The sequence below is a fragment of the Syngnathoides biaculeatus genome, chromosome 12 (genome assembly GCF_019802595.1).
Source record: "Syngnathoides biaculeatus isolate LvHL_M chromosome 12, ASM1980259v1, whole genome shotgun sequence".
Lineage (NCBI taxonomy): Eukaryota > Metazoa > Chordata > Actinopteri > Syngnathiformes > Syngnathidae > Syngnathoides > Syngnathoides biaculeatus.
Genome location: NC_084651.1, coordinates 6,319,012 through 6,337,894, shown reverse-complemented (window position 1 = coordinate 6,337,894; position 18,883 = coordinate 6,319,012). Strand labels below are relative to the sequence as shown.

The 18,883-nt window shown below is 42.5% G+C and overlaps 1 protein-coding gene across 8 annotated transcripts in view; it reads left to right on the top strand.

Annotated features, from left to right (window-relative positions):
• Positions 1 to 18,883, top strand: part of LOC133510032 (VPS10 domain-containing receptor SorCS1-like) — a 139,904-nt gene that overhangs the window by 68,779 nt on the left and 52,242 nt on the right. For 7 of the 8 annotated variants that reach the window (XM_061837691.1, XM_061837693.1, XM_061837692.1 and 4 more), the window contains 2 exons: positions 16,654 to 16,721; positions 18,782 to 18,881. In XM_061837691.1, coding sequence (XP_061693675.1) covers positions 16,654 to 16,721; positions 18,782 to 18,881 — 168 coding nt within the window. Of the gene's footprint in view, positions 1 to 11,991; positions 12,109 to 16,653; positions 16,722 to 18,781; positions 18,882 to 18,883 lie in introns of those variants that run through there. The other variant, XM_061837695.1, reaches the window with a different exon arrangement.

The window sequence follows — 18,883 nt, the reverse complement described above, 5'->3', positions numbered from 1 at the left end:
ATGACACTCTGCAAGACAGAAATGTCACAAAAAAGTGTATACACAACAAAGGGTAATTGCCACTTAGTGTAAGATAATTTAATTGCTCTGTTTGTCACGGGTAATGACAAGAAAAAGAGGCATTCTTTGTAGTAAACAAATTAATAAACCAATGAAGTGACACCACCTGATGATCTCTTGCGGCTCAAGCCAGAACATCAAGTTGCAAAAACAACCTGTACAGAAATAACAATGCTCTGCTTTATCAGATATTGAGTTTTAAAATAAAAAAAAAGCAATGATTGTGGTTGCCGTGCTGTACACTGCGAGCTGACTGAAAGAAATCCAAATATCAGAAGCGGCTCTCGGCGCAAAGTAAGACCACAATAATAAACAGCGAATACCTTTCTGACAGTGTCGCTCAAATCTAGAGTGTTCTTGAAAGCGGGTGTACCTAATGGTGTGGCCCACGAGTGTAAATGAAGTGCTCTTCGATAACTCACTTTCATTCGGTACGTCTGATTATGTGCCTTTAATAATTCAACAGGCCACTTGAGAGAGAGAGATAGAGGGAGGGAGAGAGAGAGAGGGGCGCTCCAGTGATGTCGATGGCACAAAAAGCTGCCACGTCGCCTCTTGGAGATTTCCACAACAGCAGGATGGACTCAGTTCAAATCAATTGTGTAGATAAAGGCCAGCATCTGTGTGTGTGTGTGTGTTGTGTGTGTGTGACATTCAGGCTCAGAGGATTTTTTTCCTCTCTCTTCCTTTTTCCTGTAAAGAAACCAAGCGGCAGAATCGGCGGGTCCCGGTCCCGGCAACCCCATTAATAGGGTTTCCATGTAGACCGGTGAAAAGGCCACTAGGTTACCCGGGCCTCTTCAAATATGCATGAATTTGTTTTTAAGGCGTTTTTCTTACTCGCTTACGACCGACTTGGCCTTGCTATCAAGGAGGTGCACCAGTGCGGCGTCCCAGACACCTGTCGATCATCTAGCTAATTTTTTACACCAAGAAAAAACATGTATCTCTCCAAGTATCACCATAATACAAATATTTGAATATTGTACTCTACAGAAGTAAGCTCAAGTACAGTATTCATAAAAAATATGATGATTTATATGCAAATGTATAAAAAAACATCTTTTAAATTACATGTAAATTTCATGTACCAGCGGTGCAGAGGCGGACCCAAATGCAGGACACCGAGGCAACGGCATAATGTTCAGTGGGTTTTATTGCAGAAGTTTGTTTCCCCTTGTATGGCATTTCACATTATTCAAATATACAGCTTTAAGTAAGCAAACATTTCCTCTTTTTAGAGAACGGTGAGAGCAAGACAATCTTTTTGTCTCCTTAAAGTGATGTTTTTCAATAGTCTACCAAGTCAAAAACAATTTTTATATGCAATTTCTTGTATTGGTTCTCAATAGAGTACACACGTATCCGGGAATTACAGCAGTTGAGGCTTTATCGTCTGTGTATTCAAATGCTATTTGTGTATGCAAGTACAATTTTCACCTCGCTGAAGGGATCATGGCTCTTAATTTGTAATTTTCCTGAGCACTTCAAGGTAGCATCGCGTGTGCACATCCACCGCGGCGCTCGCTCGGCGTACCGCGTCCATGTTTCCATTTAGTCGCACCGATTTGTTTATAAGTCGCTGCACTAATCAAACACCCGCGGAAACACTGAGAAGATGTTTGGGTGTTTTTTTTTTTTTTTTATTCAGAAGTCAAATGTAAGTTGAATGGGGGAGGGGTCGAGGACGCCGGGGGGGTCTTCCGGCACTGCCTTTAGCTTAAACGATTTACCAGCAGCAGCGTTTCATTGCTCCAACTTGCCAAAAGGGTGATTCTCATCTATCTCAATATTGAGCTGATCTCAAAAGCTCGTGGCTTCTTAAAAACTTTCATGTCGGCATAGTTTGATGGGTTTATCCATCTTTTGGTTTCCTTATCTTCAGTTAAAAAAAAAATAATAAAAAAAAATAGCCTGCCTCGAGCAGCCCTGGAGGAACCTAAAGCCAGATTTTTAATAAGCTGCCTTCATCTTCCACCCTTAAACATTGACGACCTGTTCTGGTCCTCAATTACAACTTTGACTTTTAAATTCCTCTGTTTTTAACCAATCTTGCCGCTTTCCTTCTCATCACTTTTTGATGTCTTGGTAATTGATGGATGGAACCTCACCAAGTATCACATTAACACGGATTTCCCCTCCAGCAAAGTTTTGTATAATAGTCCATTTGTTGCGGTTTCATCATCAGAAGCTGCAAAATCTACCGAAATATTGCATTATTTTTACCTTGTTTCGCCACTTCTGGAGAGTACATTTACATTCCATGATGACTTCATTATTATGATTTCAGATTGCTGTTTTCACCTCCGCCTTTCAGATATGGTTGCTCTTTTCTCGATAAATCAGATGTTGTTTACAATATCGACATATTTCTATAACTGCTTACTGCAATGCCCTCGTTTTTTGGGAAAGGAGAGCCACAAACGTCGACGCATATACAAAGCTGTTGATTGATAATGGGACGGTGGAACAGCTGGAAAGTGTTGGCCTCGCAGTTATGAGGCCCCGGGTTCAATTCCGGACCCGCCTCTGTGGAGTTTGCTTGTTCTCCCCCGTGCTTGGGTGGGTTTTCTCCGATCACTCCGGTTTCCTCCCACATCCCAAAAACATGCAACATTAATTGGACACTCTTAAGTTGCCACGAGGTGTGATTGTGATAATGAGTGCGGCTCTTTGTCTCGATGTGCCCTGCGATTGGCTGGCGACCAGTTCGGGGTGTACCCTGCCTCCTTCCCGTTGACAGCTGGGATCGGCTCCAGCGCTCCCCGTGACCCTCGTTAGGATAAGCGGCTAAGAAAATGGATGGATGGACATGAACACCCTCAGAGGTGCTGTAAGCCGCAGCTCACATGCAGGCATTCACACAGACTCTCTGATGTCCTACACCACTCTATCTCCATTCATCCATCCATCCAGTTTCTTTGCCGCTTATCCTCGCAAGGGTCACGGGTAGCGCTGGAGCCTATCCCAGCTGTCAACGGGCAGGTGGCGGGGTACACCCTGAATGGTTCCCAGCCAATCGCAGGGCACATCGAGACAAACAGCCACACTCACAATCACACCTTGGGGCAATTTAGTGTCTAGTTAATGTTGCATGTTTTTGGGATGTGGGAGGAAACCGGAGTGCCCGCAGGAAACCCACGCAAGCACGGGGAGAATATGCAAACTCCATTTAGTTGCATTAATTTTTCTATTTACTTATCACAAGTTTAGTCATTGACTTCCACATTGTCTGGTAAATATATTTTTCGTCTTTCCTTGTATCCTTTTTCTGAGCCGTGTTTATCTTTGTAATGAGCGAGTGCGACATGCAAAACACGTCATATCTTGACTTTAAATCATTTGAAAGGCCAAATGTTAAGCGATTGATCCACATTGCTCAGCAACAAAGTTAACAGCACTGTCCAACAAGGATGAATGATCACTTAAAGGGTATGTTGGGGGGGGGGGGGGTTCAGAGCGGATGCAAATGCCATGCGGCGGTTTACCTCGATGCTGAACTCTCCGCACGTCGGGAACATTTGACTTTTCAAGAACATGCTTGAGAGGATGTCGAAAACCAATCAGCGAGGTTGGGTGATATATGGCAGCGCGTGAACTTTAGTCTTACAGCATCTTGGGCAGCCAACGTGGGTCTAATAAGGAACGGCACGGCGGAGTGTGACACTTTGCATACATACAAGTTCGGGGGGGGATCATTCTGCAGCAGCGAGGTTTGCAGGTGTAGAAGAAAGCTGCGAGACCAAAGGGCATCCACTTTTCAGAGGCACGTACAGTGAAGAAAATAAGTATTTGAACACCCTGCTGTATTGCAAGTTCTCCCAATTAGAAATCATGGATTGGTCTGAAATTTTGTCCACTGTGAGAGAGATCATCTAAAAGGAAAAATCCGGAGATCACAATGTATGATTTTTGTAACGATTTATGTGTGCGATACAGCTGCAAGTAAGTATTTGAACACCTGTCTATCAGCTAGAATTCTGACCCTCAAAGACCTGTTAGTCCGCCTTTAAAAGTCCACCTCCAGTCCATGTATTATCCTGCATCAGATGCAACTGTGTGAGGTCGTTAGCTGCATAAAGACAACCTGTCCACCCCGTACAATCAGTAAGATTCAAACTTGTAACATGGCCAAGACCAAAGAGCCGTCCAAAGACAACAGAGACAAAATTGTACAACTCCACACGGCTGGAAAGGGCGACGGAGAAATTGCCGAGCAGCTTGGTGGGAAAAAAAGGTCCACTGTTGGAGCAATCAGTAGAAAAACTTGACGGTCAATCACAATCGGAGTGGAGCCCCATGCAAGATATCACCTCGTGGGGCCTCAAAGGTGAGGAATCAGCCCGGGACTACTTGACAGGACTTGGCCCATGACCTGAAAAGAGCTGGGACCACCGTTTCCAAGGTGACTGTTGGTAATACACTAAGACGTCATGGTTTGAAATCATGCGTGGCACGGAAGGTCCCCCTGCTTAAAACCAGCACATGTCAAAGCCCGTGTTAAGTTTGCCAATGACCATTTCGATGATACAGAAGAGTCATGGGAGAAAGTTTTGTCGTCACATGAGACCAAAAATTGAACTTTTTTGGTCATAATTCCAGAAACCGTGTTTGGAAGAAGAATGATGAGTTCCATCGCAAGAACACCATCCCTACTGTGAAGCATGGGGGTGGTAGCATCATGCTTTGGGGGTGTTTTTCTGCACATGGCACAGGATGATTTAATGATTTCAGACCCCTCCATGATTTCTCAGTGGGAGAACTTGCAATATAGCAAGGTGTCCAAATACTCATTTTCTTCACTGTACTTCACGGATTCAGTGGACTTGCTCACAGCTTTGGTGCGTGTAGACAACAGCTAGATTTTGATGAATTTGAAGACTCATTTGGTGGCAGAGTTGTTAGCAGCCCCATTCTGTGGTGTGTCAAATCAATAAGACTCATTTTTATCTTACCAGTAAATGAATGAAATGTACTTTCACCCCCACACGCCGTGGTAAAAAACTCAAAGGTTTTGCAGTCTAGTGTCTCTCCATCTATCTGGTATAGCTGGTTCAAAATTGCTAGCCAATGGATAAACACAATGCGGAGGAGTTGAAGTATCGGCGCTTTAAAGGGCTAAAGTTACCTCAAATTGGCTACTTCAAACCATAATTGCTGACCTCGTCATTTTGCACCATGGATTCCATTTTTAAAAAGCTTTTATTTTTTTTCCTCCTCTGCATCACATTTGACGTCGCTGCAGTTTTTCTTTTTTTTTTTTTTTTGACAATCAAAACTATTGTCGGAAGGCATTTGAACAGCCGTAATAATAATAATAACAATAATAATGTGCAAAATTTGTGCAAAACCAGATTGAATTTCAGGCGAAGGAAGTCAGTGGGAATGTACGGTATGTAAAATAGACGACAAGCCTTGAAATGAATAAGGCCGCCTGTGCTTTAAGTTATTTCTGATCCCTTTGCAGCTCCCGCCTGAGACAGCGGCGCGCATAAATGTTTATTGATACAGTGACAGTGTTATATGGGCGGCTCCGTACCTCAGACAAAGAAAAATACTACACGCAGAATATGATTAGTGCTAAACATATGCGCTGTTAAGTAGATTTAAGGCACAATAAAGTGCAAGGGTCTAATAAAAATGTGTTAGTGGGCTGCCAAGAATATTTGCGATGAGACTGTACGGAAATGTGCTTGCGAAAGAAAAGTAGTGCCGTATTTTTTTTCCTCATTAGCCAATTAATTGTAATATCCCAGCGTGCTAAAAACGGCGCCGCAACATAACCAGGCAAAGGCCCGTTTATCTCCAAGTGCCTTTACGGGGAGATGATCCATAGGTTCCTTCAGTTCATTCTTAATCAGCATTTTACAATTTTGTTTTCCGCCCTCCCCCACCGTGAGCAGATCCGTCAGACGAGCGGGAGGTCGTGCATATGTTTCTCGCCCGCTGCGGGCGGCCCCGCGGGTGTCTCTGTGACGGACGGGCCGGGGAGGGTTCCAACAGGGTTTGCCGTCAGGAGACCCCAAAAGGAACAGACGCATTCGTTGAATCCGCCGGTAATTCTTGGACTGCGCCGCAGACAATGCGAGGGTAAAAGATGGGCACATCGTGACAAGCACCTTCTTTGTATTAAATAAAAGGGCTGTTTTGGAAACAGCGGTCGGTTGAGTTCAGCTCCGCGGAGCCTTCCTGCGGTGCAATTTTTGTTCCCTTCGTGGCTCTCTCACTTTTTAGCTGAAGGCTGAGAAGAAAAAAAAATTCCATAAAATCAGGTTTGGCTAGCGTGTTGTATAATGAGGTATCAACTTTGCGCTGCAGCGCTACGCTCGGTCTCAAACAAACGATTTTCTCGTTGCGTTTCATTTTAATGATGCTCTATGGTGCAGTGTTCGCAAATGTTTTTTTTTTTTCGAGTATTACAGTATTGAGATGAGTGAAATTCATCCATCCATCCATCCATTTTCTTTGCCGGTTATCCTCACGAGGGGCGAGGGGTAGTGCAGGAGCCTATCCCAGCTGTCCACGTGCAGGAGGCGAGGTACACCCTGATCTGGTCCCCAGCCAATCGCAGAGCACATAGAGTCAAACGGGTGCACTCACAATCACACCTTGGGGCAATTTAGAGTGTCGAATTAATGTTGCATGTTTTTGGGTTGTGGGAGGAAACCAGAGCGCCCGGAGGAAAACCCACGCAGGCACGGGAGAACATGCAAACTCCAAAAGGCGGGGCCGGGATTTAACCCAGGACCTCAGAACTGTGAGCCTAACCCTTTACCAGTTGCTCCACCATGCCACCGAGTAAAATTCCAAGTTAAAAAAAAAAAAAAATCTCAAATCACCGTTCTCATTTGAAAAGAATAGAAATGCCATTAATTGGTTCCAGCCGCCCAAACAAACAAATCTTAATATGTGTTTTTGAATAAGAGAAACTCCTCAATTTGCTGTTTTGTGCCAAGGAATTACGTTGAAGTGATACGTCTCAAGTGTTCTAAGATCTTTGAATGTCGGGGAGAAGCTAAGTTTCGCCTGGGTTGTTAGCGTAGAGTCTTGGCCGCATGTGTGTGTTTCTGCTCTACTGAGTGTCATTTAAAATGATCGAGCAATTTGTTTTAAAGGTAATATAAATTCCAAATTCTGTAACAATGTAAGATGTTTTGGGATCATAGCTATATTTACAGATTAAAATATTAATATAAGCAATAATAAGAAACAATTTGGATGGTGTCAATATTTTTTTTTTCCCCACAGATAAGGAGCATCACTGTATTTTAACAGCGATGCCCACGTCTCAATTTACCCCACCAAATTTTCCCAACGTGTTGGGAAATTAGTAAAATGTGTTTATGATATACTCACAGGTATTCTTATTTGTATCTTCTCACATCTAATGGAAGAGGATTTAATTCTTCAGACATTCATTAGATGTGGCTAGTACAGATATTATCCACAAAGATTCTTTTTCAGTCAACATGTAGCGTAATTTCTCAAAAATAATGCACAAACCTTTCCAAAAATAATTTCAAAAAGTTAATAGAGCGCATTATATATAGGTATGGATGAAAAATAAAAAAATACAACGACATTGTATCGTCGTATACAGGTACGTAGCGTGGCAAAAAAAAAATATATATATACATATACAGTACATTTTGATATGATATTTGATGTCTTATGTTACACATTTATATATATTATGGTAATGTCCCCCCCCAAACGTGAGCTCTCAGAGCTCCTCCGGGAGGTTGCGTTTTATGATTATTAGCGTAGCATGCTAGTTGCTACTCCGCCAAAGATCCGAAACGGCTCCCCGTGAGTTTGTTTAAACTTAAACGGAGACGAAAAAAAAAATGTCAACTACAACTGCTAGTTGTGCAGCTTCTTTTAAAAGAAATGCGTCATCACTCGTGCCGGTGACGCCGGCAACCCGGAAGTTGCGCCGCAGTCCGAAACAACGTGAGCTCGCCTCGGTGGCTTCAGGTGGGTATCAAAACAATGTGGCGTGCGTCATGGGCACATTAAAAAATAAAAAATAAAAATGGGAGATTGCACACAATTGAAATGCTTGCAATTCTAGTCATCTGAGCAACTACTGTATGTCGAAGACAAAAGGGTCGGAGTTATTTTTACGCTACATTCGTCATTTTTGTCATTACCTTCGCAGGTACGGCGAGAAATACTTTGATTCATCTGTGTTAAAGACGATACTGTGATGATAGTTTTATGCTGTCGTCAAGAAATTCATCAGCTCCTGAACCAAATCCACTCGATCCGAGATCCGGATGCCTTGCATCCAGTAATTTCCATCCAGCTGACTTTGCAAAATTGTTTTAAGTATATGCATAGGCGCAACCGTACAGGGCGTCTATTCTGTCCTGAACTGATCAAGCTTCCCTCGAGCGGGATAAAGGCCTCCCCGCTCAGCGGGCTGCTCCATCAGCTCGCCGAGGTCCTCATTTAGAAGCGAGAAGCAAACTGTTTCGGATGGCTTCTCAAGCATGTTTCCGTTTAGAGACGCCGTCCTCCCTTCATTCGCCCACCGAAGCTAGACTATCAGTCACAAGCAGCCGTAGTAGTGTGGACTCCTTGTATTGCCGCTCATTATCTTGTTTGTGTGCAACCCACTGTGTGTGGTTTGTGGTACAACCCCCTCCAGAAGTATTGGATCAGTGAGCCCAATTCATTTACTTTTGCGGTAGACGGAAAAACATTTGGGTTGGACACCAAGAAGCGTGAATCCAGAAGGCAGAAACATTTTTTTTGCCCGGCGATTTAAAGGCTTACGCAGCCGGATAACGCAAAACACCCTCACAAAACACATTTCATCAGGAGAATAAGTTCAATGTTTTAAAATGACCCCAACCCTAATTTAAAACCTATAGAGCATGCATATTAGTGACTAAACCTCAGAATTAAAGGGGTACCCCCTCACCACCAAACAATTATGACCACCAGTAAAAATAATGTTCATGTTAATGTCAACGTTTATATACAGTGGTTCGCTTGAGATGCAAGCGCCGTATGGTGGTACGGACCTCAATTTAAGTCACTTCACAATAAGCACCAGGTTGTCATGGAGTGACCAGTTTTTAAAAAAAGACATTTACCGTCCAATTAAACATAACACAAAAAGAATTATATATTGTGTACAGTGATGCCTCGGTTCTCAGCCGTAATCCGTTCCAGAAAACAGTTTGAAAAGTGAATTGTTCGAAAACCGAATCGATGTTTCCCATTACAATGAATGGAAAAAGAAATAATGTGTTCCAAGCCTAAAAAATTGGGCTTTTTAAAGCATTTTTTTTGCTTTTCCTGATAATAAACTGCATAATAGAAAATACATGTATAGTTAAATACTTTTTATAATAAAATAATAAAATTTCATACATTTCATAAAATGTATGCTTGAGTAGTAGAGTACGCTAGGCTGGGAGTGCATCGCCGTATCTGTAGCGACTCGGCCCCCACCCTTGTAAACTTTTTTTTTTTTTAATGAAAGTACAGATTAATTTTCAACAAACAATAATGAGGGGGGAAAAAAAGCATTTCTTTGGAGCCATGATTGGGGGTTAATACATAATGATGAGAATGAGATGAGAAGAAAAACACCAATCACTACTGGGACACGTCTGTGTACAGAGTCTGCGTTATACACAAGAACAAAAGTGCAGTGATTGCACCACACGCGTTATGTCATTCCCGGGGTTTTTATTTTTATTTTTGGGAGGAGTTTGAATAGATAATAACAAAACGCGTCGCGGGTGGGTCAACTGCTTGCGCAGCGCACAATGTTATTTCTGGATTTTTTTCGGGGCAGGTTCGGATTGACAATCACAAAGGGTGTCATGGGTCAGCTGGTCTGGCCGCGCGCAATATGTCATTTCCGGGTTTTGTCGGGGGCGTTTGAGTACCGATTTTCGTTCGAAAACAGAAGCACAAAAAATCTCGAAATTTGTCCAAAAAACGGGGACGTTCGAAAACCGAGGCTTTACTGGATTTAAAACAACCATACAACATTTCCCGAAGAACTTCCAGCCAGTTTATTATACACACCTTATTATGAAAACCACCATTGACACCCTAATCGGTAACATTGATATTTGCTGTTTTAGGACACTTTGAGCAATGGATTTGTACACAAACAGTGGAGCAACACATGCAGACAGATAATAAAAACAATACTCACAGGCATGTTTTCCTTATCCTCCACAAAAAATATTATAGCATCTTCAGGAGTCACAGTAGTTGCAGAAGAAGACATACCATTTTTCTTTTGTGCCTGCTTCCTGGTGGCCAAGAAAGGAAAACCAGGAGGAGCAGCACAATGAATTGAATTGCAGCAATGGCAGTCAGTTCTGCTCGTACATTATGTGTGTGTTCATTGACCAAATTCGACTCATATTACAAGGCACCTCTCTACCGTGCAAAAGTAATTTGAAACATTAGCTTTTGTTGTTTTAGCAATGCTAAAATGACCATAAATAACAAAGGAAAAAGCAAGCTAATGGCGAAAATTAAAAAAAAAAAAATATCGTGCATGTAAAACTAACGATAAAAGTGTCTTCCCGTTACTCTTAATTTACAGCTTGATTACGAAATCAATTTGCATGCCGGGAGTCACCGTGAAGCCGTTCTCGGCGTCAGCTTTTTTTTTTCATTGCGGTATCAATAGTTTATTTTCTACATCGCGACGTTGTGAAGTGGTTTCATAATTCATGCTCGCGCTGACCTGCTGACAAAAAAAAAAAGGGGGGGAAAAAAGCCACCATGGGAGAGCGGGCGAGATCAAAAACAGGGAGCTTCAAAACAACATCAGATAGAAATATGACGCTTTTGTATTAAATAGATGCGATAACGTCGTAGACAAAAGTCTCCGGTGTTTTTTGAAGTGCGCTGCGAGCGTTGTTGCTGCTTGGGTGTTCACTTGCAAGGCTTTTAAACATTAGACGTGAACTTTCATTTTCACCTAGTGCAATATCATAAGCCCTAGAATGAAATTTGATTTGAGTTTCATACTAATAGACAATATCGTTTGTGGAGTGTCATTTAGGTTCACTTACTTTTAAATGGAATATTTACTGCGTTGTTACGGTGCTACAGGGAGATGTTGGTAACCATTTACCCCCACAGAATGATTGAAAGTGTTCCCGGTAATCATTTTTTTTTTAAATCATATAATCGTGGCGAGGCTTTAACGTGCCAAAAGTTTAATTAAACTAAGATGGTCTATAGTATCTTTGGGTCAATAACTGATTCTGTCCACCCACGATGCTGAATATTTCACCGTTATGCTTTTTTTTTTTTTTTTTAATCGATATCGTCTGCAATTTTAGAGAATTTCAGAAAAGGCAAGAAATTGTCTTCTGGCGGTAAAAAGGAAACTGAAGACGTGCGAAATGCTTTGAAAAACTCCAGCCTGAAGGACAAAATTGTTCCGTCAATGTGTGTCTGGATTCCAAAAACAATTCAATCCATCTTTTCCATCCTTTTACTGACAAAATAGAAAATGTTCCAAGCTCTACCTTTGGGATTCAAACGAGTGAATCCCACTACCGTCATTTCCGGCCTACAAGCCGCGACTTTTTTCACACGCTTTCAACCCTGCGGCTTATCCGGTGATGCGGCTAATTTGGGCATTTTTTTTCCAACGGCCGCAAGGGGGCACTCAAGCATAAAAGGTGGAATATATATATATATATATATATATATATATATATATATATATATATATATATATATAATATATATGTGCCGAGGAAGTTACTTTTACCGATTTTATTTTTAACCAGCCCTGTTAGCGCTGCGCTAGCGTTAGCACTGTGCTAGCGTGTTGCTGCTGTGTTACTGCCGCGTCTCAGTGATTTTTACCGGTATGTTTTTTTAACCAGCCCTGTTAGCACTGCACTAGCGTTGTGCTAGCGTGTTGCTGCTGTGTTACTCCCATGTCTCAGTGATTTTTACCGGTATGTTTTTTTTTTAACTGGTCCTGTTAGCACTGCGCTAGCGTTGTGCTAGCATGTTGCTGCTGTGTTCAATGCTCGAGCTGAAAAGGTAAGAGTGAGACCAGTGGAATATATGTGCCGAGGAAGTGACTTTTTTAACCGGACCGGTTAGCGCTGCACTAGCATTAGCGCCGCATTAGCGTGTTTCTACTGTGCGTCTCAGTGATTTAGGTATGTTTTTTTTTTTTTTTAACCGGCCCTGTTCGTTCTACCGTGTTGTTGCTATTTTAAGCTAAGATAAGGTAGTAAGACTTTGAAAACTCTTTTTGTGTACCGTCTTTCTTTGTAAATATCTCGTGATTCAATGTGGGTTCCAATGTGGGCACTTGCGGCTTTTACACAGGTGCTGCTTATGTATGTACCATATAATGTTTCCTTTACAAATGTACAGGGTGAGGCTTATAATCCGGTGCACTCTGCAGGACGGAAATCACGGTAATTAGCGCAGTAGTACTGGAATGTTCAAATGAGTCCAATGCGTATCTAAAAAAAAAAAAGAAAATAAACCGTCAGTCACACAGAGGTTTACCCAAGTTCAATGTGTGGCTGCAACGCGCTTCCGTGTACGGGGTGAAGCCTATCCCAGCGGTTGATTTTCTTTTTTTTTTTAAAAACGCGCTGGACTCATTTGACTAATTGACATCAATGCGTATTAAAAAAAAATAAAAACATCTGTCGCAGAGAGGTTAACGGAAGATAACGTCTTTGTCTTTTTTTTTTTTTTCAATCATACTTAATGAATGCGAGGTTGTGTATTTATTTAAATATTGGTATTTGTATTGAAAAAAATCTGAGTGGCTCCATTGCTACGTGGGATTTATTTTTGATTGAGAACAGATCCAGGAACGAAGTATTTCTATGTGTTCAGAGTTTTCTACGCTTTAAAACTCTTCTGTTTAAATCTCGACGACTTACTCACCAGATCCATGTGTAGATCCAGTTGTCCAAGACAAGCGCAAGCGGATTAACAGTCCAATTTCTTATCGGCGAAAACATCGACTTCGGCATTAAACATAGTCATTTCATTTTTCCACGTACCTTCATTTATTATCACCTTCTAAATGTTTAACGGTATCGGACATAAACTCTGGCCGTTGTGCTCTTAGACGTATTTTCGTCCCGTCTCCAACCGACCTAGCATTGAAGAATGCTTTGCTAGACCGGCACTTCCGGCCAGTGACGTGATTTGATGATCTAGGTGCACGAGATCTGTAGGAAATTTATTTCGCAGCCCAGCTCAGTCCCCATCTCAGCGGGGGTCCACTGTACTTGTAAATTGGGAATTAATTCAACTCGTAAGCAAGCACACAACTGCATTCAGATTTAGGTTCCGAGTGTGGATCATTGTTCCCGATAGTCTTTTAGCCATCTCAGTCGACTTGCAGGTCCGAACTGCAAATTCAGCCCAATTCTGGAGGATTGAAAGTTGGCCCGAGGAAGAAGCCATCAAACGGGGTACAGGATCCATGGATACAGGACTGTTGATTTATTAAATAATCAACACTTCTGGTGCTTGTAATTCCCAAGTTGCTGTGGACGACTCGCCTCGCTCGGGATCGAAGCAGCAGTAGCGCGTTTCCCCTCCAACGTGGCTCGGACCCCAATAAATATTTGTTATTTATTAATATTCCCATCATCAATGCCCGCTCTGATTGCTTTCTTGGAATCATCCATCTGTTTAATTTCAGTTCCCCGAAGCTATGACACTTTTATTGATGAGCCAACTTCATTCCAACGGCTGATAGGAGCGGATCAGCGGCTTAACGGGGAGTTGTTATGAATTTTAATGTGTTCACCATCTCCGCTTTCATTTGTCACAGGTGTTCGTTCGTAGTGACTAATAGAAGCGATACCCCCACCGCCTCCACCGCCGGTATCCCCTCAACAAAACACCCACACCTTATGCTTTATTGATAACCGCGTGTCGTTCATTCTTTCTCCCCGCGCGACGCCCTCATTTGGCGCTAGTCATCTCTCAAAGCTAATCCTTTTAAACCTCCATTAAGCCTTTATTCATTGCTGCATAATGACTGCACTTGTCCCAGTCCATTTTACCTCCCAGGTTTAAGATTTACAAGGGGATTTACAGATCAGAGAATCTATTTGCTCGCTCTTGTATGTTGGCTAATCCAGCGGATACGTTGACGCTACTGCGCCACAATGACGCCGTCGCCCGCATTAAATATGACACCTTTTGTCGCGAGGCAAAAGGGGAAAGATGCGCTGATAAATAAGACATCGGGTTTGAATGCACTGCCACGCCTGTTGTGTTAATGTCGCGTGTGTCGAGCTGCTTCAAACACCCGCTTTTGTCAGAAACGTCTACAAAGTGAATAATGCATCGGCGCGTCGATGTGTTTAGGAAAGTTCCCGCGTATGACGCGCGCAAGTTAGAGTCGAATGTAGCGCGGCCAAATAACGCCAGAAAAATAAGCGATACGCCGGTGGTGTGTATTTGAACGATACGTCCCTCACGCGTGAGTTTTTTTTCAATGAGCGCGCCGCGTCCGTCGGGGGAGCGACGCGGGGAGGATGTGACGGCCATTTTATTGGAAGTGGGTTCTTCCTGATTTTCATGTGCTGCTTCCAGGCTTGTAAAGTGCTCCAGTTTTTTTTTTTTCTTCTTTTTTTAGTGCTTGACAAATTCTAACGATAGTGCCATACAGAAATAATTATACCGTTGATCATAGCATCATTTTAGGTGAATACAAAGTATGTCGTAAAAATTTCAGGACCGCTGTCTAAATAGGAATATGCAAATCCGGCCAGTGGTTCTCTGAGACATTTTGTATGGTTTATATTACCCCAAAACACTACATGTTGTAAATAAATAATCAAAAAAAAACCACAATACCTTATTATTTTCTTGCAATTTTTTTACTCTTTGATACTTACTTTGATATGGATCCCCCTGGGTCTGAAATAAAGAGTAAAGTAAGTAAAGTGTGCAGCAAGTAATGTAAAAATGTTTTACTTGAGATATCATTTTATATATCGTAATTTCCGGCCCACAAGCTTTCACCCCTGCGCTTTATGCGGTGATGCGGTGCTAGCGTGAGCGCGGCACTAGCTTTAAACTCTTTCTGAGTACCAAGGCTTATAACCAGTTAAGCTAATGCTAGCGCCGTGCTAACGCTAGCCCCGTGCTAATGCTAGCGCCACGCTAACGCTAGCCCTGTGGTAACACTATCGCGGCGCTAGCTTTAATCTCTTTCTGAGTACCGAGGCTTATAACCGGGTTCGCTAACACTAGCGCCATGCTAACACTAGCCCCGTGCTAATGCTCGTGCCACGCTAACACTAGCGCAGCAGTCGGCAACCCGTGGCTCCGGAGCCTCATGCGGCTCTTTCATCCTTATAATGCGGCTCTGATTGGCTTGGGAAAATAAATTACTAAAAATTTTTTTTGTATTTAATTGAAGTGCGTTTTATTTGTGTTAGTTTTTATATTATTTTAGTTCTAAATTTGAAGATTGTGATCTTGAAATATTAAAATATTAATTAAATTATTTGATATTATTTTTTCGTCGCTCAAAATAGACGTCACACTGCGGAAGCGGGTATACCCGCTGAAACGCCGTCTATTTTGAGCGACTTTCAAGCCCGGCAAAGCCAATGGAGAAACATGCTGCGGTAAAGTAGTAGAAGTTTTTTTTTTTTCTTCATTTTAGATGTGCGGCTCCCAGTGTTTTCTTTTCCGTGGAAACCGGGTTCAAATGGCTCTTTCGGTGTCAAAGGTTGCCGACCGCTGCACTAGCGCTAGCGTTAACCTCTTTCCGTGTTCCGAGGCTTATAACCAGGTGCGCTCTGTAGGCCGGAAATTACGGTATGCATGTTATTTTTCGGAATAAATATGGAAAGATGATACAATCGAGTGTGTCTCTCCATACCAGAGATGATTCTTTAAAAGTTGAGCTGGATTGAGTCAATAAAAATGAGTCACCAGACGGTATCTGTACGCAATGTGTCATCGGTCTCTGGTGGGGCATCACACACCATCCAAACAGTCGTAACACTTGATAATCAGAAGATGGAAAGAAAAAAAAGGAAGGAAGCACAATGCATGCTAACCCAGGAGAGAGATGCCATCAGCAGATTTTATGATTGCTCCGTGCGAGGTGCGTCCCCGCTCGCGACGTTAATTTGTACGTAAAGGTGAAGGGCACCCCATTGATGCACTGTCCCCGTGTTACTTTTGAGGTTTGCTAACGACTCGCGGAGGGAAACGAACTCTCGTGAAGTCACCATATTAAAAATCTCACCTACTTTTATCCTGTTGCCCTCAAAACATCCAAGGAAAAGTAATACAGTATCTGCTGTTTGCAGTTTATTTACATTAATACTGTAAGTCATGAACAAGGAAATGGACAGTTTTACATGCCTATAAAGTAAAAGCTTGTGCATCCTGTGACAGCTTTTATGATGCTCTACTTGAAAAAAAATGTCCCTGATATTTATGAGGTCCGCTGTCCGTGCCAGTTGAATGATGGTGTCATTGAATACGTGTGACATTATTGCACGGATTATTAGATTGAAGAACAATAGCTTCAAAGTGGAGATCAACTCAAGTTAATATGTGTGCTGTGTTTCCTAGGTGATCCTCATGTTGACCAAATACTACGACTTCAGCTCGGGGAGAGTGACGGAGAGTTCTTTGTGGCGGTAAGATCATCTGCGAACAAATTGACAGAAATAACACTTTGTGATTGGAACATGTCCCGGTTGAAGATGTATGTTTAGACACTTTATGCTGTAATTGTCTCGAGTAATTTGAGACTTGTACCGTAATTTCCGGCCTATGGAGCGCACCGGATCGTAAGCCTCACCCAGTACATTTGTAAAGGAAATACCCTTTGGTACATACAAAAGCCGCACCTGTGTAAAAGCCGCAAGGGCCCACATTGAAACACGAGATATTTACAAAGAAAGATGGTACACAGAAAGAGTTTTCAAAGTCTTAGCTTAGCTTAACATAGCACCAACACGGTAGCACGAACAGGGCCGGTTAAAAAAAAAAAAAACATACCGGCAAATATCACTGAGACATATTTAAGAAAGACGGTACACAGAAAGAGTTTTCAAAGTTTTACCTAAATCACTGAGACGCGGCAGTAACACAGTAGAAACACGCTAACGCGGTGGTAATGCTAGTGCAGCGCTAACACTAGCGCAGCGCCCACCGGTCCGGTTAAAAAAGTCACTTCCTCGACACATATATTCCACTGGTCTCACTCTTACCTTTTCAGCTTGAGCATCGAACACAGCAGCAACACGCTAGAACAACGCTAGCGCAGTGCTAACAGGGCCAGTTAAACAAAAAAAAAACATACCGGTAAATATCACTGAGACATATTTAAGAAAGACGGTACACAGAAAGAGTTTTCAAAGTTTTAATACCTTAGCTTAGCTTAAAATCGCAACAACATGGCAGCACAGCACTAACAGAGCTGGTTAAAAAAAAAAATCATACCTTAATCACTGAGACGTGACAGTAACACAGCAGAAACATGCTAACGCTAGCCCGGGGCTAACAGGGCCGGTCAAAAAACTAATATTATTGGTAAAAATCACTGAGACACGGCAGTAGGTAAAAATCACTGAGACACGGCAGTAACACAGCAGCAACACGCTAGCACAGCACTAACAGGGCCGGTTAAAAAAAAAAAACACACCGGTAAAAATCACTGGGACACGGCAGTAACACAACACCAACAAGCTAGGACAATACCAGCGCAGTACTAACAGGGCCAGTTAAAGAAAACATACAGGTAAAAATCACTGAGACGCGGCAGTAACACAGCAGCAACACGCTAGCACAACCCTAGCGCAGTGCTAACAGGGCAGGTTAAAAAAAAAAAAAACATACTGGTAAAAATCACTGAGACATGGGAGTAGCACAGCAGCAACACGCTAACACAGTGCTAATGCAAGCATAGTGCTAACAGGCCTGGTTAAAAAAAAAAAAAAAACATACCGGTAAAAGTCACTTCCTCGGCACATATATTCCACCGGTCTCACCCTCACCTTTTACGCTTGAGTGCCACCTAGCAGCCATTAGAAAAAAATGCACAAATTAGCCGCATCACCACATAAGCCGCAGGGTTGAAAGCGTAGGAAAAAAGTCACGGCTTATAGGCCGGAAAATCCGGTATCTGAATGGCGCTTGGGCTCATTATGGCGGTGGGTGAGAGGTGGGGAACACCCTGAACTGGTTGCGAGCCAGTTTGCACGACAATCTAGCGTTCACACCTACAGAATCAATGAATTTGCTCGTTTTTAGTATGCGGGAGAAAGGCGGCATACCAAAAGAAAATCTACACGCATCACAGAAAGCGGCAAGATTCAAACCCAGGGCGTCGATGTCCTGTCGAGAAAATCATTTCTTTTTAATGAGGTCCAACGTTATAAATTTGGAAACAATGTTAGAAGTCAAGTCAAACAGTGTGTGGCCCCAAGCATCACGACTAATAATAATTATAATAATCGTAGTAATAATAATAAGAATAACGGAAAGTCATCCCCTCAGTATATGCATGCTGCACGGGATATTCCTGTTTATTTTGATAATTAGAGAAATCTCCGTTCATCTAGCAAATTGCCTCCCCGAATTCTGCCGCTGCAATTTTCCGCCTGCCTGACACGCTTAATGATACCATCAGCGTCCTAACCGCGAGGTGTTGCGCCATTCTCTCCCCTTCACTGTATCCCTAATTGAATTTTAGATCCACCGATTACGGCACCACCTACGAGAAACTTAACGAGAAAGTGGGGCCCAAGACCATCTTGAGCTACTTGTACGTCAGTCCCAACAACAAGCGCAAGGT